This window comes from Saccharomyces mikatae, assembly GCF_947241705.1.
Source record: "Saccharomyces mikatae IFO 1815 strain IFO1815 genome assembly, chromosome: 13".
Lineage (NCBI taxonomy): Eukaryota > Fungi > Ascomycota > Saccharomycetes > Saccharomycetales > Saccharomycetaceae > Saccharomyces > Saccharomyces mikatae.
This window is the reverse complement of record NC_079268.1, coordinates 116,263-143,885: the sequence shown is the minus strand read 5'-3', so window position 1 is coordinate 143,885 and position 27,623 is coordinate 116,263. Positions and strand designations below refer to the sequence as shown.

The 27,623-nt window shown below is 37.8% G+C and overlaps 11 protein-coding genes across 11 annotated transcripts; 6 read left to right on the top strand and 5 right to left on the bottom strand.

The window, feature by feature from the left end:
• Nucleotides 1–148: 148 nt before the first annotated feature.
• Nucleotides 149–1,891, top strand: COG8 (Golgi transport complex subunit COG8; the record flags this gene model as incomplete). The annotated part of the gene is made up of 1 exon (XM_056224634.1): nt 149–1,891. The coding sequence occupies one exon, from the start codon at nt 149–151 to the stop codon at nt 1,889–1,891; it is 1,743 nt and encodes a 580-aa protein (XP_056078533.1).
• Nucleotides 1,892–2,257: 366 nt separating this feature from the next.
• On the top strand, nt 2,258–6,871 carry TCB3 (Tcb3p; the record flags this gene model as incomplete). Its single annotated transcript, XM_056224633.1, has 1 exon — nt 2,258–6,871. The coding sequence occupies one exon, from the start codon at nt 2,258–2,260 to the stop codon at nt 6,869–6,871; it is 4,614 nt and encodes a 1,537-aa protein (XP_056078532.1).
• A 554-nt stretch (nt 6,872–7,425) lies between these two features.
• Nucleotides 7,426–8,364, top strand: RPL6A (60S ribosomal protein eL6; the record flags this gene model as incomplete). Its single annotated transcript, XM_056224632.1, has 2 exons — nt 7,426–7,440; nt 7,849–8,364. 2 exons carry the CDS (start codon nt 7,426–7,428, stop codon nt 8,362–8,364), a joined length of 531 nt encoding a protein of 176 aa, XP_056078531.1.
• Nucleotides 8,365–10,446: 2,082 nt separating this feature from the next.
• On the top strand, nt 10,447–11,685 carry FPR3 (peptidylprolyl isomerase FPR3; the record flags this gene model as incomplete). The annotated part of the gene is made up of 1 exon (XM_056224631.1): nt 10,447–11,685. The coding sequence occupies one exon, from the start codon at nt 10,447–10,449 to the stop codon at nt 11,683–11,685; it is 1,239 nt and encodes a 412-aa protein (XP_056078530.1).
• A 1,173-nt stretch (nt 11,686–12,858) lies between these two features.
• HMG1 (hydroxymethylglutaryl-CoA reductase (NADPH) HMG1) lies at nt 12,859–16,026 on the top strand (the record flags this gene model as incomplete). The annotated part of the gene is made up of 1 exon (XM_056224629.1): nt 12,859–16,026. One exon carries the CDS (start codon nt 12,859–12,861, stop codon nt 16,024–16,026), a length of 3,168 nt encoding a protein of 1,055 aa, XP_056078529.1.
• Nucleotides 16,027–16,408: 382 nt separating this feature from the next.
• On the top strand, nt 16,409–19,243 carry WAR1 (War1p; the record flags this gene model as incomplete). The annotated part of the gene is made up of 1 exon (XM_056224628.1): nt 16,409–19,243. The coding sequence occupies one exon, from the start codon at nt 16,409–16,411 to the stop codon at nt 19,241–19,243; it is 2,835 nt and encodes a 944-aa protein (XP_056078528.1).
• A 194-nt stretch (nt 19,244–19,437) lies between these two features.
• On the bottom strand, nt 19,438–19,917 carry BET5 (TRAPP subunit BET5; the record flags this gene model as incomplete). The annotated part of the gene is made up of 1 exon (XM_056224627.1): nt 19,438–19,917. The coding sequence occupies one exon, from the start codon at nt 19,915–19,917 to the stop codon at nt 19,438–19,440; it is 480 nt and encodes a 159-aa protein (XP_056078527.1).
• A 316-nt stretch (nt 19,918–20,233) lies between these two features.
• CPR3 (peptidylprolyl isomerase CPR3) lies at nt 20,234–20,782 on the bottom strand (the record flags this gene model as incomplete). Its single annotated transcript, XM_056224626.1, has 1 exon — nt 20,234–20,782. The coding sequence occupies one exon, from the start codon at nt 20,780–20,782 to the stop codon at nt 20,234–20,236; it is 549 nt and encodes a 182-aa protein (XP_056078526.1).
• A 161-nt stretch (nt 20,783–20,943) lies between these two features.
• CFF1 (Cff1p) lies at nt 20,944–21,549 on the bottom strand (the record flags this gene model as incomplete). The annotated part of the gene is made up of 1 exon (XM_056224625.1): nt 20,944–21,549. The coding sequence occupies one exon, from the start codon at nt 21,547–21,549 to the stop codon at nt 20,944–20,946; it is 606 nt and encodes a 201-aa protein (XP_056078525.1).
• A 183-nt stretch (nt 21,550–21,732) lies between these two features.
• Nucleotides 21,733–23,004, bottom strand: DUS1 (tRNA dihydrouridine synthase; the record flags this gene model as incomplete). The annotated part of the gene is made up of 1 exon (XM_056224624.1): nt 21,733–23,004. The coding sequence occupies one exon, from the start codon at nt 23,002–23,004 to the stop codon at nt 21,733–21,735; it is 1,272 nt and encodes a 423-aa protein (XP_056078524.1).
• Nucleotides 23,005–23,276: 272 nt separating this feature from the next.
• TDA9 (Tda9p) lies at nt 23,277–27,038 on the bottom strand (the record flags this gene model as incomplete). The annotated part of the gene is made up of 1 exon (XM_056224623.1): nt 23,277–27,038. The coding sequence occupies one exon, from the start codon at nt 27,036–27,038 to the stop codon at nt 23,277–23,279; it is 3,762 nt and encodes a 1,253-aa protein (XP_056078523.1).
• Nucleotides 27,039–27,623: the final 585 nt, after the last annotated feature.

Here is a 27,623-nt window from a genome sequence, read left to right as displayed (position 1 = left end):
ATATGTTTTTAATCAACTTGGCGGAAGTACCTTTAATGATCAAATGATTACCTTGTAACTTACCGAACAGAGAACAGAAAAAATCAAATCCAAAGTATAAGAATATCTGAGAAAACATATTCAGAAATAGACATATTTGTGGAGTAGAATGGAGTTGATACTAAATAGCCTCATTTCTGATGAGCTGACAAGAGAGCAAAGACAGTTGAGTATTGATTTCTTACAAGATATCCTACAATCTAATACGAGGGAATACGAAAGTTATTTTTCATCCAGAGCTGCTCCTGGTAGCATAGCTGAAGATATAGCTGAAATAGATGCTGAATTATCTGCCCTTGATAGAAAGATAAGGAAATCGCTGATAGAAAATAAATCTCAAGTCATCGGAGAAATCCTTGGAAATGATGATAGGGCCCAATTGGAAGAGATAACGAAATCCCTAGAACAATTGTGGGAACTAAATTCAACCGTCAATAAGGAAGTTGATGAAGGTACTACTAATAATGAAATAACAAATGAAAACCTTTCACTGGAGGACTTTTTAGAACACGATCACGAAAGTAATGATACAAATAGCGTTATGACCACGGAAGACGACAATTCAGTAAGAAAAAGGAAGGACGATGAATTTCACCAGGCATTAAATAGGTTGAGAAACAGACTCTCGACCAAGGAAGATGACAAGGACGAGATTAGGTCTGACACACTAGTCACTGTACTAGAAAATTTGGATAGCATTACAGATTTAATGGAGCTACCTTTTTTAACTCGTACATGTATTAGAACAGGTCATTATCAAGAAGCCGTCATGCTATACACCCATAGCATCTCCCTAAAGTCAAGATTTCCGGGTTCAACCATTGTAGATGAAGTTTGCGAGAAAGTTTTGAATGAAATAAGAACAACCATGTTATCAGGGTTGGTGAAATTACTATCTACCAATGTGTCTGTTAACTCACTGAAAAAAATACTCAACTATTTGAATTCCATTCCGCCATTCGATGGAAAAACCAACAAATCGTTATTAAGTATTTTTTTGGCCATGAGATACAAATTCATTACTGACGAAATAGCATCATATTCTTTAGACATTGAATCGTCGAATGAATCGTTAATTGAAATGATGGTCAAGAGAAAAGTAGAAGTCCTCAGGGAACACGTGTATATGTCTCTTAATGTTTTTATCAAAAACTTTTTGTATGATACAAGCGACTTAGAGATTCCATTTCCAGAGGACCTAGAAACTACTGCGTCAAAGATAAATGAAACTAACGAGGAGAATAAAAACGAGAAAGAAAGAGAGGAGGGAGAAGAAAATGAAGAAGGAATAACAAAAGGCACGGAAGAAGAAATAACAGAAAGTAGTACCACTTTCAAAGCTGAGGACAATGACAATGAGTTAATAGACAAAACCAAAGATAAGGTAGAAGACGAAGTGGAAACCAAAGAAAAAAAAACAAACACAGAAAGTAAAAGAAAAGACAAGTCAGAGGACAAGTCAGAGGACAAGTCAGAGGACAAGTCAGAAGAAGAAGGCAAAGAAGAAGGCAAAGAAGAAGATAAAGAAAAAGAAATAGAAGTGCCAGCTGGGACCACTCCAACTTTGAAAAGAGAAAGCAAAATACCAACAAATGCGATCATGTTGCAGTTCGTTGACAAGTGCGTAATGTATATGCTAACAGACCTTCTTCGCGGGTTGAATGGAATCAAGCTAAGCGACTCAGTTTGTTTGCAGCTGGTATATTGTTCATTCCGTCTTTCTGACCTGAACAGAAACTACCATCATCTCTTCCTAAACAAAATCAAAGACACTAATTTGTTCACTACGGAACAGCTCGCCCGAGCAATCAACAAGAGAGCAGAATTGGCCTCTAAATACATTTACTCCTAGTATAGTATAGTACTCTACGTATTTTCAATGTGTTCATCATCCGAAATTTCCTTCTTGATTTTTTTTTTCAATTCTTCGTCAGCGCGAGAAGGGGGGAGAAAACAACAATACAAGAATTCCTACCTTTACAACACGCTACAGTTGGAAAGGAAATAAGGGATAATTGTTCGTCACATCCTTTAGAGTTGCACTTCCCTCTTTCAATTCTGGAGTATTTCTATTTTGAGAAACAATTTTGCTTTATTGGATTGCTAAATTATCAAATTTCTCTTTCACGATAAGAACATTCTTGGCTAGCTTTGTTTATTAGCACACACGGTCGTTAGAGAAAAACTACATAGAGCTACTAATTAAAGGTCAGGAAAAATGACTGGGATCGAAGCTCAAGTTCATCCGCCCCCAGATAGTACACTATTTCATGAGGAAGAGAAAAAGAAAGTTGGAGGGAATTTACCTCAAAAGGTCATCAACCAACAGGAAAGAGGATCCGATCACTCTTCTTCTGGCCATCACCAATACCACGAACTGATTAATCATGATACGGGTGATAAAAAGACTTCAGGTTCGATTCGTGATGCGTCTAAGGGCCAAGTAGGTTCAAATTCCGGCTTGGGAGGAAAGCAACAGTCACCAAAGGACATATTCATTGCGTCCAGCGCTCAAAACACAAGCCAATTGCCCGGTCCCAACCCTCAGGGAAGCGTAGGTACCGTACCATTGGAGGATTTACATCCTAAAGAGTTTAGATCAGCGCCTTCTAGAAAATCGAACAAATTTGACACTTCAATTACTAAGCCTGGCATTTTAGACAACTTGGGTAAGCTTGATGAAAAGGAAATCAAAGGAAAGCTACATCCAGATTCCGATGATAAGTTATTTCCATGGCAAAATGTTGGTGAGTTCCATGCTTCAGGAAAGGGATCACCAAATACAAAGATGTCCAAAGTTATAAAAGCTTATATTCTGGAAAACTTTTATAACGATTGGTACTGTAATATTGCCACTGTCCTTGGTACCTGTTTCTTCTCATGGTTATTTGCTTACATTGGATTTTCTTGGTGGTCTCTGATATTCATCTTCTTGGGAACTGCCACCGTTTACAATGCAGAATATACAAGATTTAACAGAAATATCAGAGATGACTTGAAAAGGGTTACAGTCGAAGAAACCTTGTCGAATCGTGTCGAATCTACCACATGGTTGAATTCATTTTTATCGAAATTTTGGGTCATCTATATGCCAGTTTTATCTCAACAAGTTAAAGATAACGTTAACCCTCAACTGGCAGGTGTTGCACCCGGCTACGGTATCGACGCGTTAGCTATCGATGAATTTACTCTAGGTTCCAAGGCTCCAACCATCAAAGGTATAAAGTCATACACCAAAACGGGTAAGAACACTGTTGAAATGGATTGGTCGTTTGCATTCACCCCAAGCGATGTCTCGGATATGACAGCTACTGAAGCTAGGGAAAAAATCAATCCAAAAATCTCTCTTGGTGTCACGTTAGGGAAAAGTTTTGTATCCAAAACAATGCCTATATTGGTGGAAGATATCAACGTTGCTGGTAAAATGCGAATTAAGGTTGAGTTTGGTAAAGCTTTTCCTAACATCAAAATCGTTTCTCTGCAACTTTTGGAACCACCTTTAATCGATTTTGCATTGAAACCAATTGGTGGTGATACTTTGGGTCTTGATGTCATGTCATTCTTGCCAGGTTTAAAAAGTTTTGTCAAGAACATCATAAACTCTAATATAGGGCCTATGCTGTTCCCTCCAAACCATTTGGATATCAATGTTGAAGATATCATGGCTGCTCAGTCTAAAGAAGCTATTGGTGTTCTTGCTGTTACCATTGCTTCCGCTGACTCTTTGAAAGGCTCAGATTTCATTACCAATACGGTTGATCCTTATATTGTTATGACTACCGAAGACGCTGTTCCTGGTACTGATGAAGAAGTACGTACATCAATCAAATCAAATGTTAAAAATCCTCGTTGGAATGAAACCAAATATCTACTATTAAATTCCTTGGAACAGAAGTTAAACTTGAAGTGTTTTGACTTCAATGATGTTAGAAAAGATACTGTTATTGGTGACCTTCAAATTGATTTAGCAGACTTACTGCAAAACCCTGTTCTGGAAAACCAAACTGCCGATTTGAGATCGGGTACAAAGCCAAAAGGTATTCTGCACTATTCCCTACATTGGTTTCCTGTCAAAGAAGACAAGTCAGACGAAAAAGCTAAGGGCGGAAACGAAAACGAAAATGAAGATGCAATTGGGGAAGAAGAAGACGAGGATGAAGGTAGTTCTCAAACTGATGTCGGGATTGCAAAGATAACTTTGCAAAAGGTCAAATATTTGGATACAGCCAGTTCTATGACTGGTAGTTTAAGCCCATGCGCTGAATTATTCATAGATGGACAAAAAGTAAAAAGCTATAGAACTTTGAGACGTATCAACGAGCCATCTTGGAATGAAACTATTGAGGTTTTGGTTCCATCAAAGTCCAACTCCAAATTTGTCTTGAAAATATTTGATGACAGAATAAATGGCAAGGAATTAATCTGTGAATATTCATCTTCTTTAGATGATATTATGAATACTCTAGATGCTACTCTAGAATTTGTGAAAGGCTCGCCACAAGGTGACATTTATTTGGATGTTTCTTGGAAATCTATTGAAATGACAGGCGCATTTGCTGTCGCAAACTCTGTAAGTGAACCTATTGGTTGTATTAAGCTGGATGTCAAAGACGCCATCATCAAGGGTGACCTATCCGGTGTAGGTGATGTCGATCCATATTACACTATATCTTTGAATAGACGTGTTCTTTACAAATCCATATACCATTCTGATACCGATCATCCTATTTTCGATAACAGCACATATGTTCCTATTTTTTCTCCAAATCAGACTTTGTCTGTAGAATTTCATGATTATCAGAAAATTGGCAAAGATCGTTTCATTGGCTCTGTGCAAATTCCTTTATCTGACGTTTTTAAGAAAGATTCTACATCAGGGAAATTTGTTGGGATTAATGATAAGAAAGAAGTATCAAAACTAAAATTAAAGGACCATAAACACAATGTTACAGAAAGTATTGTCAACATATCTACAACGTTCATCCCAATAACTCTAGTATATTCACCTGAAGAATTGGTGAATGTTCAGAAACTAGAAAAGGATTTAGAGGACAAAAAGAAAAAATTCGAAGCTACTCAAATCAAGAACAAGCAAGAGATGGAAACGGATCCAAAAGAGTGGGAAGTTGTTGAAATCAAAGACCCCTTTGAAAGTGATGAAATGAACATCAACAAGAAGGCCAAGTTATCCTTGGACGAATTGATAAAGCAGAAATCCGGTATATTGTCTATGCAAATATTGGAGGGGACTTTGAGCCCATCTTCTGCTTACTTGGAAATTTTAGCAGATGATATTTCATATCCTGTTTTCACTTGTATGAAATCATCTCAAGGTAAGTTAAACTCAGAGACGGCAAGTATTTTCATCAGAGATTTAAACTACAGTAAACTACATTTGAGAGTTTCTAAAAAACATATTGCCAAAGATTCTGATGATGTTATATCGGAAACTTCTTATAGTACTTCGAAGTTATTAAAACAGGCCTACCAAGAGCCTACATGGTTAAATTTCAATGGCTCTAAAATGAAGGTTAGGTTTTTGTACGCACCTTCTAGTGTGAAACTTCCTAACAGTGAAAGTGTCAAAGATACCGGTTATTTGAATTTGAAGGTGATTTCTGGGCATGGGTTGAAGGCTGCAGATAGAAATGGTTATTCAGATCCATTTATTAACATTTATGTCAATAATAAGAAAGTATTTAAATCAGCCATTAAGAAGAAAACGCTAGATCCAGTTTGGAACGAAGATGCCAGAATTCCTATTTTTTCAAGAAGTAAAAATCATGTCGTATTTAACGTTTTGGACTGGGATCGCGCAGGTGATAATGATGACTTGGGACAAGCTACATTAGATACGTCTGCATTGGAAGTTGGTAAAACTTACAACTGGAATCTCGATTTAAACACTCAAGGTAGTATTAAATTGCAAGGCTCATTCAGCCCGGAATATATTAAACCAAGTTTTGATATTGTGAAAGGTGGTATCACTGACAAACCAATGAAGATGGCCAGCGGTGCTGCCCTTGCAACTGTTGGTATAGCGGGTACTGGTATAGGAGCAGCAACAGGAGTTGCCACAGGTGGCTTAAAGAAAGGTGGCCATCTCCTAAAATCTTTAGGAGGCAACCCAATGAAAAGAAGCAAGAGCAGTAATGGAAATGAAACCAATGGTGCAAAGAAATCATCGGAAAAAAAATCTTTTGATAGGAAACCTCAAAGTAACCTCAACAGTACTAGTGCAACACCTAGAGCGTCATTGGACTACGACCCATCAGTGCCTAATACAAGTTACGCGCCTGTTCAAAACGGTTCCCCCGCAGTTAAGCAGGCTGATAGCAATTCAAACTCAAGTAACAAAAAAGATACCCCTAGTAGCAATTCAAGAGGTCATTCTCGTGCAAGTAGTTTTGCCCGTACTTTGGCTCCTAATGGAACTTACAATGGTTTCATTACCGTGGTTGCTGCGGAAAACATTGCCAAGCACGTCCAAATCAAGGTTTCCTTGACTCAAGGTGGTAGGCTAAAGCACATATACAAGACAAAAAGTCAGAAGGCCAATAATGACGGCGTTGCCCTATTTGATGAGGAATGCTCTTTCAAGGCATCCCCTGAGGCCAATTTGGTACTGGGCGCAATTTCTCACCAACGATTATCAAGGGATAAAGATTTAGGTATTGTTCAAATCAACCTGGGCGACCCGCAAATCCAACAAGATGGTCAAATTTCTGTGAAATTAGGCGATGGCCATCTGATTGTGAAGATTAATTATGGTAAAGACAAAAATAGTCAGGTACCTCCTGTGCCAGAACTTCCTCAAGAATACGCTCAGTAATAACCCCTTAAGTTCTTTTCTTTTAAACATCTCAATAAGGGTGTATTCAGTAATTTTTATAAGTGTCTTTTTCCCGTCAATAACAGTTCATCTTTCCTGCTATATACCGTTATCGTTACTATAGTATATATTATAACAGATTTCAACTGTGTTTCTTTCATATTATATTGAAGACAGATTTTTGCAGACTGCGTAAGATATAAACATCCGTACACCATGGAATAAGGGTGTACGGTTCTGTCTTCCAGCTTTATTTTTCAAGTTTTCCCCTATTATACTGCAAACAGACACCCGCCTGGATCGTTGTGTTCTCGTCTAGGACGTCGTGGAGTAGCTCCTCCGGGGAAAGGAGGAAATGGCCTTTCTTGTTTGGAAGGACTCACCAGGCCAGTCCATTCTCCTACTGGAATGCTTCGCTTCTTTTGTAAAATTTCGTTTGTATCGAGATTATCGAATAGAAGGGTCACACGAATTAATTGAATATGTTACTCATTATAGGTGGGATATTAGTTTAGATATTAGCCGAAACAACAAAGTAATAGCCATCCAACGAAATGAGTGCCCAAAAAGTATGTTCCTAGATGTTAATTTTGAAGGGGAGATGTAAATTTACGTTTGCAAAGGTGTGAGAGTACTGAGGTAGTATATGATAATACTAATATCATATAGAAAGAACAAGTGATGGAAACAGAATGTGAAATGAAATACAAAATGAAAACTAAAAAGACGCAATGCAACGAAAAAAAGTTTAGAACGGTTTACTTTTTGAACCAACGTTATTTATTATATTATTGAGCGAAACAAGTAAGGTAAACAATTGTTGATCGGGCTCTCGCCCATAATCATTTTTGACAGTAAAAGCCTCACAATTTGTACCTATACATTGCCAGATATATTCTCCCTTATAGAATTCATCATAATTTCGAAAAATAGGATTACTAACGAATATCATTCCATTTTTCTTTTTTTCAATTCAGGCTCCAAAGTGGTATCCATCCGAAGACGTCGCTGCTCTAAAGAAGACCAGAAAGGCTGTCCGCCCACAAAAGTTGCGTGCCTCTCTTGTTCCAGGTACCGTCTTGATCTTACTAGCTGGTCGTTTCAGAGGTAAGAGAGTTGTTTACTTGAAGCATCTAGAAGACAACACTTTGTTGATTTCTGGTCCATTTAAGGTCAATGGTGTTCCATTGAGAAGAGTCAATGCCCGTTACGTCATTGCTACCTCTACCAATGTTTCCGTCGAAGGTATCAAGGTTGACAAATTCAACGCTGAGTACTTTGCCAAGGAAAAATTGACCAAGAAGGAAAAGAAGGAAGCTAACTTGTTCCCAGAACAACAAAACAAGGAAATCAAGACTGAACGTGTTGAAGACCAAAAAGTTGTTGACAAAGCTTTGTTGGCTGAAATTAAGAAGACTCCACTATTGAAGCAATATTTGTCCGCTTCTTTCTCTTTGAAGAACGGTGACAAGCCACATATGTTGAAATTTTAAATATAATTATTTTAACGAACTTCTATAATAATATATATGCAGGTAAAATTATAATTTAACTACAGTTTCATAAGTGCATTTGTATTGAGAGTTTAAATTTTACATTTGCATATTTTTCAACCGCAGCCAATATGCAAAAAGATGACGCAGAAACCTAGGGGAATAATAGCTCATTACGTAGATTTTTTTCATTTTTCTTCGTGATACAGTCTATCTTACTTGATACTCATAAGCATAACACCTTAGATGTCTTATAGATATGCTGACTGTAAGAAAAACCTGTTGCTCTTCCTAAAATTCTCGCAATAATAAGTTTAATTAGATGAAGGTTAAAAAAATACACTCCATGTTATCTGATCGCAATTCATTTAGATTTGATTCAAAAACACATTAAAGGATTCGGAACAGGTGTTTCATAATGCTTAACGTCGTGAAATGTATAAGCCGGATACAGCATAAAAGGCAGTAAAGATGGGAACAAGGAATAAAACTCGGAGACGAATGTGAAACTAGAAAGGGATTCAGCCAGAAACAGAATTCAAGCAGAACAAAGTTCACGTTGGATAAAAAGGTTCTATCTACATCAAAGGGATTTCCAATTTCAATCTCTCACTGGCATCTAATACTCAAAAGGATGCTACTCTATTTGTCGTGCTAACGAACTTGGTTAATAACTTCAAAACGCCACCAGTAAGGCAATAATAACTGTTTATACTATTGTCCAACATCATCTTAATTATCAATAGAGTTTACCCAAGGGGTGTGATTATGTTACGGAGGTGACACAAGTCAATATTGAATTTTACCCACTGGCAATGACTCTTCTAGAAAAAAATACATGGGCATTAGAAATCGCCTAAGTTATGATTCGGCCTTGCTTCATTTTCATTTCTAATTGGGCCTCGAGAGTTTCAATAAAGGCTTTCATTAATCTGCTTTCTTGTCAAGGGCTGAAAAAAGACAGCTGATGGCACACTTACAGTACAGATGACCTTGTACAGTTTCTGCTATCCAAAAAAGCTGGTTATAAAATTTCTTTTAGAAATGGAGGGGAAGGTTTTGAATAATTATAAATAATGCATCTTCAACTTAACATAGTGCAAACATACTAAAAATTAGAGACGCATCGAAAATTACAATGACTGCAACATACAATATTTACCAACTTAAAATTGCAACCATGGATAAAGTAGCACAGTTGTTATAAGCCATCGATTTTAGAAGTTTTTCAAAGCAATAGTTAAGGATTGAAAGAACAAAACACTGACAGCTATTTATGCTCTCTCTGCGATCGGTGCTGGCCGTTGGAAGATTCGTTTTTGGATAAGAATATGACAAATAAAGAGAAGAGTGATGTCTTTCTTCAAGTGTAAGCTGCAGTCTACTGAGAAGGTTGAGGGCGACCCACATCCAAAGTTCTTTTTTATTTTTCTCTTCGATCTCAGCTAGCACTCCAAGATAATACATGTTTCTACCAATGTTATGATGAAAACGACTTAGTTGAGATGTATTACAAAAGTTTTTCATTAATTGCCCATTTGCTCGGGACGTCTACAACATGTACTGAGGACGCTTCAGTACAATGGGATATTACATAAACATGTGGCGAAGTATCGGAAAAAAAGTATCGCACAACCAGTATTGGTATTAATATGTTAGCATTAACTTGAATATGATGTTATTACCTGTTCATAATAATTATACGAAGACATTGTGCAAATGGGTTCTATGTATCAAACATCACTCCTCATCTTTAACCAGCTTTTTTCTTCCATCCTCCACTGAAGTCTCAAATAACTGTATAGTTATGTATTCAAAAATACGCATAAACCTCTCATCTTATCTCAACTTGCAATACATTCATTTTACATTTTTCCATTGACCTAAGCCTAATGTAGAAATAGCTGATACATGATTTTTCAACTTTTTACTAATTGTCGTCATTTCCCAAAAAGGCAAAATTTCAAAATGTGAGTAAAAATTTTAAACCAAAGAAAAAAAGCATACCTACGTACATATTCTTTTTAATGTGTTTTGATAAAATGAATACACACCTGAAAGTAAGCACCTAACGAACCTAATATGTCTGACATGCTACCATTAGCCACCTACACTTTGAATGTTGAACCTTATACCCCGGTTCCGGCAATCGATGTAACGATGCCCATCACCATTAGAATTACTATGGCCGCTGTGAACCCAGAAGCCATCGATGAAGACAACAAGCCATCAACTTTAAGAATGATCAAGAGGAACCCTGATTTTGAAGATGATGATTTTTTGAGTGGTGATTTTGATGAAGACGAAATGGACGAAGAATCCTCTGAAGAGGAAGAAGAAGAGGAAAAAACTGAGAAGAAGAAGAAAAGCAAAAGCAAGAAGGTGGAAAGTGAAAGTGATAGCGATGAGGAAGACGAAGAAGACGAAGAAGACGAAGACGACGAATTTCAGGAATCTGTTCTTTTGACTTTATCCCCGGAGGCCCAGTGCCAACAATCTTTGGACTTGACCATTGCTCCAGAAGAAGAAGTCCAGTTCATTGTTACAGGCTCTTACGCTATCTCTTTGAGTGGTAACTATGTCAAACATCCATTTGACACACCAATGGGAGTTGAAGATGAAGATGAAGATGAAGACGAAGGCGCTGATATTTATGACAGTGAGGACTACGACTTAACACCAGATGAAGATGAGATTATTGATGATGACGTCGATGAGTTAGATGACGAAGAAGAAGTTCGTATTGAAGAAGTCCAAGAAGAAGTAGAAGAAGAAGAAGAAGAAGAAGAAGAAGAAGAAGAAGAAAAAAAGAAAGAAGTCAAACCAGAATCCAAGAAAAGCAAAAAAGAAAAAAAGAGAAAGCACGATGAGAAAGAAGAAGAAAAGAAAGCTAAAAAAGTAAAGAAGGTAGAGTTCAAAAAGGATTTAGAGGAGGGCCCAACAAAGCCTAAAAACAAAAAAGAACAAGACAAACAAAAACCAAAGACCAAGGTTTTAGAAGGTGGTATAGTAATTGAGGACCGTACCACTGGCGATGGTCCACAAGCCAAGAGAGGCGCTAGAGTAGGTATGAGATACATTGGTAAGTTAAAGAACGGCAAAGTCTTCGACAAGAATACTAGCGGAAAGCCATTTGCGTTCAAGCTTGGTCGTGGTGAAGTTATCAAAGGCTGGGATATTGGTGTTGCCGGCATGTGTGTTGGTGGTGAACGTAGAATAGTCATTCCAGCTCCATATGCTTACGGAAAGCAAGCTTTGCCAGGTATTCCTGCCAACTCCGAATTAACATTCGATGTTAAATTAGTTTCCATGAAAAACTAGTACACGCGCTCGTGCAGTTAAACACTATGTATTACTTTTTATACGTAATATTATTATCTTCTGTATGTAAGTCCGAAAACATTCTATTTCTTCTATGCTACCGTTGCATTATTATATGCTTTTTCTTTACTTTTTTCCGCAGATAATATAACACAACTTCTGCATTGTGTATAGAAATATATGGCGGCAAAAAAACAAAAAGCGTTCTTCCTCCTTCGATTCTCTCTATCTTTTATGTTGATTGTCAGAAAAGTAAAGAGGTCTACAAATTAGTATCAAGTCAGACCTTAGAGTCACACTACACCATTACTGAGACTGCGATCATTATTTTGGCGCGTAGCATATAGCCCATAGGTTCGTGTTACAAAGAGTAAGCCGGCTTTGAACGATAGGCGCCAGCAAAAGTCAATGGCGCTTCCATCTACCACATATACATCAGGAACGTGTCGGTAGTCAGATTCCGCTGATCTTCCTTGCAACGTAAGTGCGGGATTGTTAAACATAGCTTTTATGATAGAGTTTTCAACTGTTCGTTTCCGTTTCCTACTACCCCGATTGTTTGCCCATAACCAATGTCTACTATCTAACATAATGGCCTCGGCTCTTCATTCGGGTGATGCTAATATAGTAACCACATGCTTTAAATCCGAGAGACTAGGCTACGAAACGGAATTTCAAAGGGCCCCATTTTTATCGGGTGGACTAGGGGAAGAAAAGCCTTCTGGAGAAGAGTTGGAGGACCTCAAGGTGGTACGAAGAAAACGTAGTGCGAAACTTTTGCGCCCGCTCGTTTAAAATTCTATAAGGCTTCTGAGAGAAAGGCCCGTACTAGGCACGCCATCTCAAATTTATCTATTATAGTTAGATGATTGATACCTTAGAAAACAATTCATCGGTTTCTTCCCTCATATTCCCTGTATCTTTTCGGCTGTGAAATGCCGTTGTTCGATAAATCCAGGCAAAGGTTTTTGAAAGTTTGAAAGATCGAATTATCGAAGGCATTCCTTTAAAAAAGACAACTTGAAGGAACTATATTCATCTTCGGTTTTTTGGTTTTTATTTACTTATTTTTTCATTACTGCTACTCATCTTAATAAGGAAGAAACTAAGGGTGGAGACATAGTGAATCATTGTTTAACTACTGAAACAGATTAGATAAAACATAATACAAGCATGCCACTGCTATTCAAGGGACTGAAACAGATGGCGAAACCAATTGCCTATGTTTCAAGATTTTCAGCGAAACGTCCAATCCATATAATATTGTTTTCCTTGATCATATCTGCATTTGCTTATCTCTCCGTCATTCAGTATTATTTCAATGGTTGGCAGCTAGATTCAAACAGTGTTTTTGAAACTGCCCCAAATAAAGACTCCAACACTCTTTTTCAAGAGTGTTCTCACTACTACAGAGATTCTTCTCTGGATGGTTGGGTATCGATCACTGCACATGAAGCTAGTGAATTAACAGCCCCTCACCATTACTATCTACTAAACCTAAATTTTAATAGTCCAAACGAATCCGCATGCATTCCAGAACTACCTTACACCGTTTTTGCAAAGGAAAATACAAAGTACATATTACAAGAAGATCTTGATGTTTCCAAAGAAGTCTCCTCTGCGGATGGAACAAAATGGAGATTAAGGAACGACAGAAAAAGTCTTTTCGACGTAAAGACGTTAACATATTCTCTCTATGATGTATTCTCAAAAAATGTAACACAGGCGGATCCATTTGATGTTCTCATTATTGTTACCGCCTACTTAATGATGTTCTACACTATATTTGGCCTCTTCAATGACATGAGAAAAAGCGGGTCAAATTTCTGGTTAAGCGCTTCCACCGTAGTCAATTCAGCATCATCACTTTTCTTAGCGTTGTATGTTACACAGTGTGTTCTAGGTAAAGAAGTTTCTGCACTGACACTTTTTGAGGGTTTACCTTTTATTTTAGTCGTTGTTGGCTTTAAGCACAAAATCAAGATTGCTCAATATGCCTTGGAAAAATTTGAAAGAGTTGGTTTATCTAAAAGAGTCACTACTGATGAAATTGTTTTTGAAGCCGTAGGAGAGGAAGGCGGTCGTTTGATTCAAGACCATTTGCTTTGTATTTTTGCCTTCATTGGTTGCTCCATGTATGCTCATCAATTGAAAACTTTGAAAAACTTTTGCATATTATCAGCATTCATTCTAATCTTTGAATTAGTTTTAACTCCTACATTCTACTCTGCTATCTTAGCTCTCAGACTGGAAATGAACATCATTCACAGATCCACCATCATCAAGCAAACATTAGAAGAAGATGGCGTTGTTCCATCCACAGCAAGAATTATTTCCAAGGCAGAAAAGAAATCTATATCTTCTTTTTTGAATCTCAGCGTGGTCGTCATTATCATGAAGCTCTCAGTCATACTACTATTTGTCTTCATCAACTTTTACAATTTTGGTGCAAACTGGGTCAACGATGCTTTCAATTCTTTATACTTCGACAAGGAGCATGTTTCTTTACCAGATTTCATTACTTCAAACAACTCTGAAAACTTCAACGAACAGGCTATTGTTAGTGTCACCCCATTATTGTATTACAAACCTATTAAATCCTACCAACGTATTGAAGACATGATACTTCTATTACTTCGTAATGTTAGTGTTGCCATTCGTGATAGGTTCATTAGTAAATTGGTTCTTTTTGCCTTAGTGTGCAGCGCTTTCATCAATGTTTATTTGTTAAATGCAGCTAGAATCCATACCAGTTATACAGCCGACCAATTAGTAAAGAATGAATCTACTAAGAAATCTTCTGCCACTTCTGTATCAAAAGCTTCTACTACACCAGTTTTAACCAATAAAACTGCTATTGTCGGATCAAAATCGACAGTTTCAGCATCGATGCAATCAGTGTCATTAACCTCCTCATCGTCTAGCGAAGAGGATGATTCTCGTGATATTGACAGCTTAGACAAAAAGATCCGTCCTTTAGAAGAACTAGAAAAACTATTGAGCAGTGGAAATACAAAACAATTAAAAAATAAAGAAGTTGCTGCGTTGGTTATTCACGGTAAGTTACCTTTATATGCTTTGGAGAAAAAATTGGGAGACACTACAAGAGCTGTTGCGGTACGTAGAAAGGCTCTTTCCATTTTGGCCGAAGCCCCTGTTTTAGCATCTGACCGTTTGCCTTATAAAAACTATGATTATGATCGTGTATTTGGCGCCTGTTGTGAAAATGTTATTGGTTATATGCCATTACCAGTAGGAGTTATCGGCCCCTTGGTCATCGACGGTACATCTTATCATATCCCAATGGCAACTACAGAGGGTTGTTTGGTAGCTTCTGCTATGCGTGGTTGTAAAGCTATTAATGCTGGTGGTGGTGCAACAACCGTTTTAACTAAGGATGGTATGACAAGAGGCCCAGTGGTTCGTTTCCCTACATTGAAAAGATCGGGTGCCTGCAAGATATGGTTAGACTCCGAAGAGGGACAAAACACAATTAAAAAAGCTTTCAATTCTACATCAAGATTTGCACGTTTACAACATATTCAGACTTGCCTAGCGGGCGATTTGCTTTTCATGAGATTTAGAACTACCACTGGTGACGCAATGGGTATGAACATGATATCCAAAGGTGTTGAATACTCTTTAAAGCAAATGGTAGAGGAGTACGGCTGGGAAGATATGGAAGTTGTTTCAGTTTCTGGTAACTATTGTACTGATAAAAAACCAGCCGCCATTAACTGGATCGAAGGTCGTGGTAAGAGTGTCGTTGCAGAAGCTACTATTCCTGGTGATGTTGTTAGAAAAGTGTTGAAGAGTGATGTTTCCGCATTGGTTGAATTGAACATTGCGAAGAACTTGGTTGGATCTGCAATGGCTGGATCTGTTGGTGGATTTAACGCACATGCTGCTAACCTAGTGACAGCCGTCTTCTTGGCTTTGGGACAAGATCCTGCACAAAACGTTGAAAGTTCCAACTGTATAACATTGATGAAAGAAGTCGATGGTGATTTGAGAATTTCCGTATCCATGCCATCTATAGAAGTAGGTACCATCGGTGGTGGTACTGTTCTAGAACCACAAGGTGCCATGCTAGACCTATTGGGTGTAAGGGGCCCACATGCTACTGCCCCTGGTACCAATGCTCGTCAATTAGCAAGAATAGTTGCCTGTGCCGTCCTAGCAGGTGAACTATCTCTATGTGCTGCACTAGCAGCTGGCCACTTGGTTCAAAGTCATATGGCGCACAACAGGAAACCTGCCGAATCAACTAAACCTAATAATTTGGATGCCACTGATATCAATCGTTTGAAGGATGGGTCCGTCACCTGCATTAAATCTTAAACTAAGTGATGCGTCATCGATATTCCCTGGAAAAGAAAATAACAGCTCTATGAATTACATAAGAGTATTTACTGTATAGTTTGTACATCATCTTCATTCCAAATCTCAAGTTGACGCGTATATAAAAAGAACCTGGTTGTTGTAATTACTTGACGTATTGGATTTTTATTAAAAACTCAACGAAAAAATTGAAAGGACGCATCCATTTCTTGAGTCATGCAGTTCCTTTTCCCTATGAGTGAAAATCTTCCTTTTCTGGCTATGCGCGTCATCCGATAAATGTAGGGACTTCGAAGAGGAAAGTCAATTTTCATTTAGTACACTTATATATTTAGTATATATTGACTATGACCGGAAAAATCTTCAAAAGGTAAATGATAACATGGACACGCAGATCGGAATAACTGGCGCTGCCATTGAAAAGGAAATCAATGGTATCTCAGAGGCCGACAAAAATATTGCTTCACCGAAGGCCGATGATCCATATGTTGATAAGGCTACACAAACTATTATAGAAGGATGCTCTGAAGATGATCCTAGGCTTTCGTATCCTACTAAACTAGAAACTACTGAAAAAGGAAAAATCAAGAGAAACTCATTTGCATGTGTATGCTGCCATTCTCTAAAGCAGAAATGTGAGCCTTCTGATGCTAATGATATTTATAGAAAACCCTGTCGAAGATGTCTGAAACATAGAAAGTTGTGCAAATTTGACCTTTCAAAAAGGACAAGGAAAAGAAAGCCAAGATCAAGATCGCCTACATCTTTTGATTCGCCGCTGGTAAATGTATCTATCAAATGTAAAGTTCCGACGGACTCTGAGGAATCAAGCCTGAAAGATGGTACTTCTTACCTCACTACTCTGCCGTCCGACTTGAATAATAAACAAATCTCAAGCTCTCGAACAGTTTTACCTGGACTTCAACAAAGTTTGTCTGACCTTTGGTCAACGATAAGCCAACCACCTTCATCTAGAGGAAAGGACGCCGAATCGATTTCTCATGAAGATACAATGACTAATGAGCCTACGAAGCCTAACAGCGCAATGCCCAGAAATTCAAAACTCTTAGCATCCAGCAATGATTGTACAAATGGCAGTGATACGCCGGCGATATACAGCTCCTACAATTCGCCCATACCGATTCTGTCTAACCATACCAATATTAAGAGCGCAACACTGTTCAAATCTAGACCTAAAATTGTGGGCGATGAGGAAACTCACAATCTCAAAGTAAAAAGGCAAAAGAAATCATACTCCAGGCATATGACACGGTCATTCAGAAAGCAGCTTCAATCACTAATTATTTCTCAAAAAGGCAAAATTAGAGATATTTCAATGAAGCTCGATGCTTGGTCAAAACAATGGAACGACCTTGTGGAAAGGAGCATGTTTTTACCGACAATAGCAGATCCTGTGTCTGTAGGAATTATATCTCATGAAGAAGCGACGCTACGATTACATCTTTACAAGACAGAGATTTCATATTTGTCGAAATTGCCATTCATAAAGGTGGAGGAAGACGTTAGTGTTGACGAATTAAGAAAGAAAAAACCCATTTTATTTTCTGTCATCATGTCATGTGTTTCAATAGTATTAACACCCAAGCAAACAACGAGAGGAACAATAATGAAGCTTGATAGCTTTGTATTAAATTTAATCACGAATCAGATTTTCAAGGCTAACAATAAATCTATCGAAATCATTGAGTCACTTTCTACATTGTGCTTATGGTATAATTTTTTTGAATGGTCTAGCAAAACGAGATATCATATATTCAACTACATTTGTTGCTGCTTAACTAGAGATTTGGGGCCCACCTATGTTAATAGGTCTTTCGGAATGTTTAGTGACGAGGATCCAAATAGATTCAAATCGCCTTTGGAACTTTATAGCAATGGTGCCAGTTTAACTTTACTGGTGTACATTTCAGCACTAAACATTTCAATTTTCCTTCGGCAATCAATACAAGCTCGTTGGAGTCATGTTACTGAAAAGGCCTGCCTGGATTTAACCAAAGAGACGAGAGAATCACGACAATATGACAGCGATAAGCTATTATATAACTCAGCTGACGATCCCATTTTAGTTCAATTTGCTAAAATGAATCACGTTTTAGAAAATATCCACACGCACCTACATGAAAGAGACCTAAATGATGATGAGTTCGATGATCCTATTTTTACCAAAAACTATCTTAATAAACTCATGGAAAAATATCATAAGCAATTGCAAGAGATTTTTACTAAACTTGACAGAAACAGGCCAAGAGTGATAGCATTTTATTACTCTGTAGAAGCTTATTTATACCAGTATAAGCTTGCAGTGTTCATCGGAGAAATTTCTCAAACCTTAAATGAAAAAGTCGAATTGCCCAAAGAAATATTGGAAGATTTTGTCAAATGCTATCGTTGCTGTAAATTTGCCCTTGAAGAATTTTCTAAGCTGGAACCAATTCTTATTACCTCCTTACCATTGTTCCATACTTCTAGGATCATATATACCGTCGGTATGCTTCTACTAAAATTACGCTATTCGGTAGTTGCCATACCTTCATTTCATGACCTGATGCCATTGACGGACGACGCTATTGCCTTAGTGATTAGAGTAAACAATCTCTTAGAAAAAACATCTGAGCTATATCCATTCAATAACTCTCTTTACAAATTCAGGTATGTCATCGCCTTGTTTTGTCAGACCTATGCCAACAAGGTTATCGATGTCGCTGATCGCTACAATTCGGAGAGAGAGAAACAAAGGGAAAGACAAACCATAAACGAAATGTGCAGTAACAACGAAGGACCGAGGTCAGTAAGTGCATATGAAACGGAACTACACAAGATGCCAAAAGAAGATGATCCAATCATCGAGAATAATACAAATCAAAGCATACCCACCATACCTGATGAAACGCTCCCAATGTACGCAAGAGTCCGCGATGACACTGCTGCCATAGACTTGAACATTAACGGCACTTCATACATAAACGGGTCCCCACATGAAAATCAAGAGGGTCTGGCAGGATCAACTCTATTGCCACCACCATTTATTGCAAATGGTAATATGACTAACTCAACTGATTCAACTAATATGAAACCATCACCTAGCTCATCCGTTGATAACTTGAACGATTACTTAACAGACATTAATTCCTTAGCATGGGGCGTTAATTCATTAAATGACGAATTTTGGACAGACCTCTTCATGAATGATATTTGATCCCCCCCCCCCCCCCCCCCCCCAAAAAAAAAAAAATAATAGCAAATTCACGAATCCAACTAGATCCAAGTTTGTATCAACAAAAAAGTTGAAAAAATATGTAAAACTACTTAATTTATCTTTGAAAATAATGAGTAATCAATGCTTTTTACGTCTTCTTTCTTATTTTTCTTTTCTCTTCTCCGGTTGCCTGTTCATTGATTGACCATCGGTGCTAAAAAGGACTCAAGGACAGATATGAAGTTTCTGTTGGTGATCTTTCTTGTCCCTTGGCCTCTCATTTCACTTTCATTTTCAGCAAAATCATAGGGTGATAATATGTTGTTGCTCACATATTTGACATAAATATGACTGTATATGTACTGTAGTACCTGAGTATAAGATTGCTGCTTAAAGTCGGATAATAACACAAACCATAGTCCTGAAGCAGTACAATATGTGTGAACCCTATACTTTCCTGTGGATATACTCCGTATATCATTCTTGATAGAGCCCTTAGAAAGTTTTTGTGTGATGGAGCGTAACGAAAATATCATACCATATAGCAGTTTTGCATCTTCCTCAGTTTGCTTGGAATTTATTGTACCGCTTGCACTATTGGACGTCAATGTCCACTCTCTATCGAATATACAGTTACAATGCCTGTCAAAGATCCAAAATGAATATATCCCCATACCCTACCGATTTATGATTTATGTCAGTTGCAGATTATTTTATATTAGTTCTTCATTTTTATTGTATTTTTCTATAGTAAAAAGTTGGAAAGCAGTTATCGAAAGAAGGTTCCGAAATTTGTCAACACTAGTCGATGACGAGGGAAGAATATTTCGATTCAGACAAACGACAAGAAAAATGGCATGAACTTTGTTAACTTGAAACGAGCCAGAAAAACTACATATAAATACTATAAACTGATATAAATTGTAGGCATATATACACGCATACCACGTAGAAGCAAAAATACGAAAGACTCTGGCTTAATCTCATTCTTCATAACTCACCAGCTTCCTCAATAACAATTTCAGCTCTTGGCTTTCCAGAAGCAGTGCCGTAGGATTCAATTGTTTTGACAATATCCATACCTTTTGTCACTTCACCAAAGACAACGTGTTTTCCATCTAACCATGAACAAGGCACAGTGGTAATGAAGAATTGGGATCCATTAGTGTTTGGGCCGGCATTTGCCATAGAGAGTAAACCAGCTTTGTCGTGCTTCTTGACAAAGTTTTCATCAGCGAACTTGTTACCATAAATGGATTTGCCCCCAAAACCGTTGGTCAAATCAGTGTCACCACCTTGAATCATGAAATCTGGAATAACTCTATGGAAAGGAACACCTTTGTAGCCCCAGCCCTTTTCGCCGGTACACAAGGCCCTAAAATTTTCAGCAGTCTTAGGAACCACGTTATCATATAATTCGAATTCTATTCTGCCAATTTTGGCTCCATTGACAGCGGGGTCAAAGAACACTTTTTTGCCCAATTTAGAAGCAGAATTAGAGAACAGGCGAGACTGTTGAATGATGGAGCGTTTGAACATTTTTAAATAGATATTTTTTGGTTGTTTGCTTTTCTATCGTGTGTTTGTTCGTTTTTACAGAAAAGCAAATATGAAAAATATGTAACTTATTGATAATCGCGGTGCGAAACGACCAAACTAATTCTTATTGGTTATTTCGATAATAAACAAACTACAGAATCCTAAACTAAGAAAGCTAACTCATCCGCTTTTTCGGATCCAACAAGGTTCTTTAATTCGTCTTTATCTTTTAAAAAAGTGTGGTCTTTGAAATCAAATCCAGGTACCACGACTTCACTAATCAACAAGCCGTTGTCAAATTCTTCGTTTGCAACAAGAAAGCTTGCCTTGAATACACCTCCGGGGACAACCCATTGGGAAACTTCTCCATTCTTATAGTCAAAGCCAACTCTGAATGACTTAACTTGGCCATCAGGGTACACTAGAACGTATTGACCCTTGCCTCTTTGTAAAATATGTATGATCCTGTTGATATTCTTGTGGAATTTCCCAATTGGGCTGTCGGGAGTTAGTAAGTAATAAATTAATGTAGATTGATTTCTTGTAACCGTTTCAATCTTTTTTGAACATCCATTTTCCGGTTTTTCTAGCTCCATGGTGTAGGGAGACCTATCTGTTTCCTTGAAATATCCGCCCTCTCTATGCTTGATTAACTGCCAGTCATTGATCAATTGTTGCAAACTAGTCGGTGGCTCAGGCACTGGAACTTTAACGAAGCTGGCTAGCTCTATGGATGCATCTGTAGCTTCTTGCACGTTGGCTGACATGGTTTTCTACGGCTAATTCTGGTTTAAATACGAGAGTTAAAACTGGGACAAAGTTTCCTTTAAAGGAGGCGGTGAACATTTTCTGCTTGAATTAATAATGTACATACATATATAAAATTTATACTTAAACAAAGAAATTGAAAAGCAAAGAGATATACACAGGTTCTAGCAAAAACAATTATACTATGCTTTCACATCCTTCTTCTTTTCAGCAGACTCTAACGGTACATCAGCCTTACGTTTTTTATTCATGTCTACATTGGTTAGACCTTGCATAACTCTTTTATCACCGGTGATACCGTTAACAGGCCTGAAATATGGCTGACACCTCCAGTACGGAACAGTTCTGTAGGAACCACCCCATGCTTGCTTCTCACCGATAACAATTTCATCTTTGATCTCGATATCTGACTGATTAAATATTTCTTGCACCACTTTTTCTACTGGTTTCAATATTTTTTCCTCCCACTCTTCCCATGTAGCTTTTGCATTCATAGTGGCAAGGGCAGACCTGATATCTGTGTGATGTGGTAAGAAAGGCCTCAAAATTTTAAAAAAATGTGACTTCATTGCCGTCTTGGAGGCCTTAGATTCTTGGCATTCTTTAACTATTTCGAAATATTCTCTGATAATATTATCCACTCGTGGAAATATTTTGTCCTTATCCTCAGTTTGGCCTACATTAAAAACACCAGGGTTGTATAGGTTCCCCTCAGCACTCATTACTGCGTCTGCACCAATATATTCCATACAACGTGAAATATCTTCAGGATAAAGAATATTTCCGTTAGCAAAAAATACCGTTTCTTTAGGTAATTCGTTTCTTAGATATTTGATTGTTTCCCAGTTGGCTAAACCAGTTTTTTGTCCCTTTTGTTCTCTGACTCTCCCATGCACTGTTAAAAATTGGGCACCGGCGTCCAATACCATCTTGGCATAACTCAAACTCTTGTCACGGTCGTCAAATATGCGTATTTTTGCTGTGATTGGAATTTTCAAATTTTCGTGCAAGGTACTAATCAACTTGTGTATCAGGTCCCATTCTTCCATCAAGAAGGACCCATAGTGCCCCTTCTTAGCTATACCTTGAGGACAACCCAAATTTAAATCAACGGCATCACATTTACCTTCCACCAATCTGGCTGCAGCCAATAAATATTCAGGATCATTAGCACAAAATTGCACAATCAACGGCCTATCCACTTTAGACCCATCTAGGGAAGACCAATTGTCTTCCCTATATTTCTTCGAGGTAGCAAACAATTTCGCATGTAGCATGGGAGTGTACGCTAATGTGGCGCCATATTTCCTCGACAGAATACGCCATGCTAATTCGGACTGGTCTACCATTGGAGCTACAATTCTAGTAGGACGGCCAATTTTGTCAAAAAGCTGTCGGCCTGTTAGTTTCTGCATCAAAGCGTTATTGGTACTACTCAAGGCAGATTCAGTCATTTGCAGCTGGTATTTATTGAGTTGATTACAGACTTTTAGAAACTTAAGCAATGTAGATGACAGCACTTTAAAATTCAAGGATCTATAATCGGCAACCACAACCTAGTGATAACTTTGCCTTTTTCCTTATTATTTTACATTCTTTGCTCATCGAATCTTTTTTTATTTTCACGCTTCTCAAATAGTAAAAAGAAATGAAAATGAATTTTTCAATTAGCCTTAAAAAACTAATATAATATTACATACGGATGCGCGAAATATCTATCTAAAGTTTATATATTGTTTACAGATTTTCTATGGTTAATATTGTAAATGGCCCTGGATTGTAAGGCATGCGCAAACAACAGGGATACAGGCCAGACTGGTGTATCGCCAAGGATTCTAGCACCGCAATACAATGTTCTTGAGGATAGTCTTGTTCTCGTGATTATGTCTAATGCGTTGTTGGTAACAGCATGCGGATTCAAAGCCTTTTCTATTAAAGAAGAATCCAAACTCTCAATATCTAGGCTGCCATTGTCTGGAACCCTTAAAAACTCAGCAAATGTTTGTAGTTTATATTCTCTTTCAGATAAATGCGATTCGATTCTTTTTAAAGTTTTGAATGCTTTTAACCACAAAATTCTGTCAGTGCTTTTTAAACTACCAATCATAGTATCACTATTCTGGTTCTGTGCAAAGTCTTCCAATCTCTTCATATACCCGGCTATGACTAAGATTGAAACAAAGATACATGTTATGGTGAAAATTGGAGTTTGCGTTGATTTTCCTTTCATTACAGACACCGTATCAATCCAAAAGGTAACAACAGAAACGGCATATTCTGTAGCCTCTCGTAGTGATTCCCATTCGTAGCAGACTTTTTCTAAAGAGCTATTCATCGAATTCCAATCCTGGTTCCAGATGAATCTTAGTGTTGGAGCGATATCAAGGCACTTCCTTAGTTTTGCGAAGAAATACAGGGGAATTATCAATCTAAATGACGGGTTCGTATTTATTATTGGCAGGTTCTCGTCACTGAGAGCCAATATCCCACCATTCTTGATATACAGCAGTTCCCAGTGTTTTAGCATTGTAGCAACCAAAGGCCTTGAATGGATTCTCCATTGAACATCTTTTGTATGGAAGTCGCCCTCGTAACTGTCCTTCAATACATCTCTCTCAATATTGATCTTTTCATGTATAGAGATTAGTAAAGACAGCAAAGTCTTAAAAGAAACCTTCGCATTTTCATAAAGATAAGGATTACCATTGGATAAATACATCAAGCACTTCTCGTAGTTTGATTCTCCATTGGATACTTCAATTAGCGAAAACTTGGAATCCAAAACAATATTGAATCTTGATAAATGCTCATTCCAAATTTCCGAGTTTTCACAAAAGAACAATACTTCATTGTAGCAAGGGACACCACACTTCAAATCAATCGAATGGAAACAGCAGTCAAAATCCACTAAGGACTTAAAAAGGTTAGAAATCAGCAAAACTATGTGACAGATCCTTATTCTCGATTGAGCTAAAATGAAATATTTGAAGTTTCTGTTTATTTGTTCACGAGTATTATACTGAGCTTTAAACTCGATCAAAACAGCGGGGTTATCTTGATATTCCAAGACATGATCACTTTCGATTGGTGGTTTGATGAAATTTTCTAACGGGAAGTTCAACTTTGCAATTTTAATCAGTTGAACCAAAATCATTATTTGGGTATTTACGGTTCTGAAGGCATTCATATCGTTGGAGAAGATGCTGGTAAACGTTAATAGAACCAAAGCTTGCATTAGCCAAATTGGTGTTTTGTCGTGGTTGCTTCGAGTATTCTCTAGGAATATTCTTATTCTCGTTCTTGCTATCTTTGATAACAATAACGCATGTGTAGAGTGGAACCCATAAAGTGCACCAATCATACTTATTGATATTACTAAAGGATAATTCTCACTTGAAGGTAAAATCGAATATAAATGAATAAAGGGAAAGTATTTATGAAATTCCATCTGATATAGATTGACATAATGATTTAGTTCATCTACAGTAGGGAATAAGTTAGACTTTAGGTTATTTTCCTTAATTATCAAATTTCTTAGCTGTTCTGTAAAGAAAGCCAATTTCTTGGGAGAATCCTTCTTCTCCGAACTTACTGTGCTTGTGGTTTGCATAGTTAATGATGGAGTCAGGGCCGTAGGAGAGAGTGATTGTTTTTGATTTTGAAATAACGGTGAATATAGGTCCACGTTTTTTTTGAATAAATCTATTTGTCTGGTAGTGAATAAATTAGAAACAGACTCATCCAATAAAAATTCGTTAATGTCTACATTTTTCTTACCAAACTGGACTGGAGAAGATGATGAAGAAGGTGAAGCAGTTGAAGGAATCTTATCGTCAGATAAAAACTTTGTAATGACCTTTTTCGGTTTAGTTTTAAACAAGGAAAAATGCTCTGTTGGAGAAATATTCGCAGATATGGACTGGAGCTTATTGGCAGATTGATCTATGTTTTTATTTTCATTATGCATGTTTCTTGGTTCAGAACGGGTTGTGGGATTCTGGGAGTGCAAGTTGTTAAACCCAATATCGTTAAAATGGCTTATACTAAGTTTTAAATCATTGTCAATCTGAGAGTCCATAATAAACTTGGATAGCCATTCTTCACTCTCTATAAATGAATCATCATGGGCATCCACATGGTGAGTCTGAATATCGCTATAGTGAATGGTTTCGTTGCTTACGTTATTGTTACGTTGAATTTTTTCAATCGGGTTATCGTTATCGTTGCTCTTGCTCTTACTGACACTAATATTAACGGAACTGTTGATGTGTTTTGTATCTGAATGAGCACTGCTTTTATAGTTAAAATAATCTAAACTAGGATCAGCAGTGATAGATTTAACAAAACCTCCCGAACCACCATAGGAGGAGCCCATTGTTAGAAAATCAGATAAATAAGGAGTGTTTGCCAGAAATAAGGAACTGCTTTCTCTTCCTATAGGCAAATGAGAAGGAGGCGCCGTTGCCGCCTGATTTGGAGTTGTATTGGTGCAAGATGTAGTACCCGTTGTAGAAGAAGGATAGAGTTCTATTTGTTCGGACCCTACGGCAGCCGCACTTGAGCTTGGAGGTGGTAAACCATCTAACGATAAAAACGGCGGCAAATCCAAGGTTTCCAAATCCACAACACCAGATTCGATAGCATTTTCTATAAGTTGTTGAGCCGTTAATTGTGGTGTAGAGAACCCAACCTGATGAGGAACACTCTCCTGTAGTTCGTCAAAATCCGATTTTGTTTGCTGGTGTAGCTTTTGGAAGTTATCCGAACTATATGTGAATGCACTAGAAGCTGAGAATGATGCATGTCTTTTAGATCTAGTTGGAATATTTACATCTGGACCAGGTGGAAAATGCGAAGATGGCTCAATTTCCTGAAGCATTGCAGGTGTTGAGGAGTTCCCTGCTAATGGCGGAATCTCCGCACTATGACTACTCATACTATATGAAGGACTTGTGTCCAACTTTTCTTGCTTGCCATTCTTTTTCTCTTTGGCGGCCTTTTTCAACTGCGCTGCCGTCTTCGCTAGAGGATTGCTTGGTGTCGGTAATATTGTCTGCTTATTACCTTGGATCTGAATTATATTTTTATCGTTGATACCATCTATTTGAGTCTTATCCTTGGAATTCACGGATTCTTTTGAAACTAGCGCAGAATGTAATTTATGTTGATGCCGCAAAACCAGGTCTCTTCTTGCAAAACACCTTCCGCAAAACACACAGAGAAATGGTTTCTCGTTCGTATGTGCCCTTTGGTGTCGTTTCAAATGCTCCTGTCTAACGAACCCTCTTGTACAGATGTGACACAGAAAAGGTCTTGGTTTGTCAGTTTTTATGGTCCTGGATTTTTTGGGAATCGGCAGCACTTGTGTCTCATCATCCCCAGTAGAACCAACACATGGAGGAGCAGATAATGAGGGGGGCCTATCAACAAGAATAGTCGAAAATATATCTCGTTTGATTGGAAGTTCTTTGAAGTCCTCCGATGACATGGCTGATGCAACGTGCAAAAATAAAACGCTGAGAAGTTCGCAGCTAATAGAACAAGTGGCGACTGGGGATCTTGTATTACCCAGAGTATCCGTGGTACTATCCGACAGTCAACTTAGTCACCAGTATGATCAGAATAGCCCAATGAAACCATCCCATTGAAAGCCAACAATGGCGTTATTACAAATCATCATTACCATAATCTACGGGTTTTTGAGCGGAAAAATGATAAAGCCACTATGAACGAATAGGTCACCCGGATTTATTTACACTCTAAAGTCACGTGTACAAGCATTTGCTCTTACAACTTTCCCGAAAGTAATAAATTCAGCCAAGCCAACATATAATAACATTCAATCAATACTTTTGGATCTGTCTGAATAAAATGAAAGCATCATAATCACCTTTTTGACCATGAAATCTGCAAAAATTCAAATATCATGATACACGACCCAATAAGGTCAGACAATGCGGCTTTACGCAAAGAAATCTCCGAGGGTTAAAAAAGCTTAGTAGAGAAATATAAGGAATAGCTGGGACAGCACAAGGGCTTTTCATTTATGAGAACGTAAGTTGGACATACGACG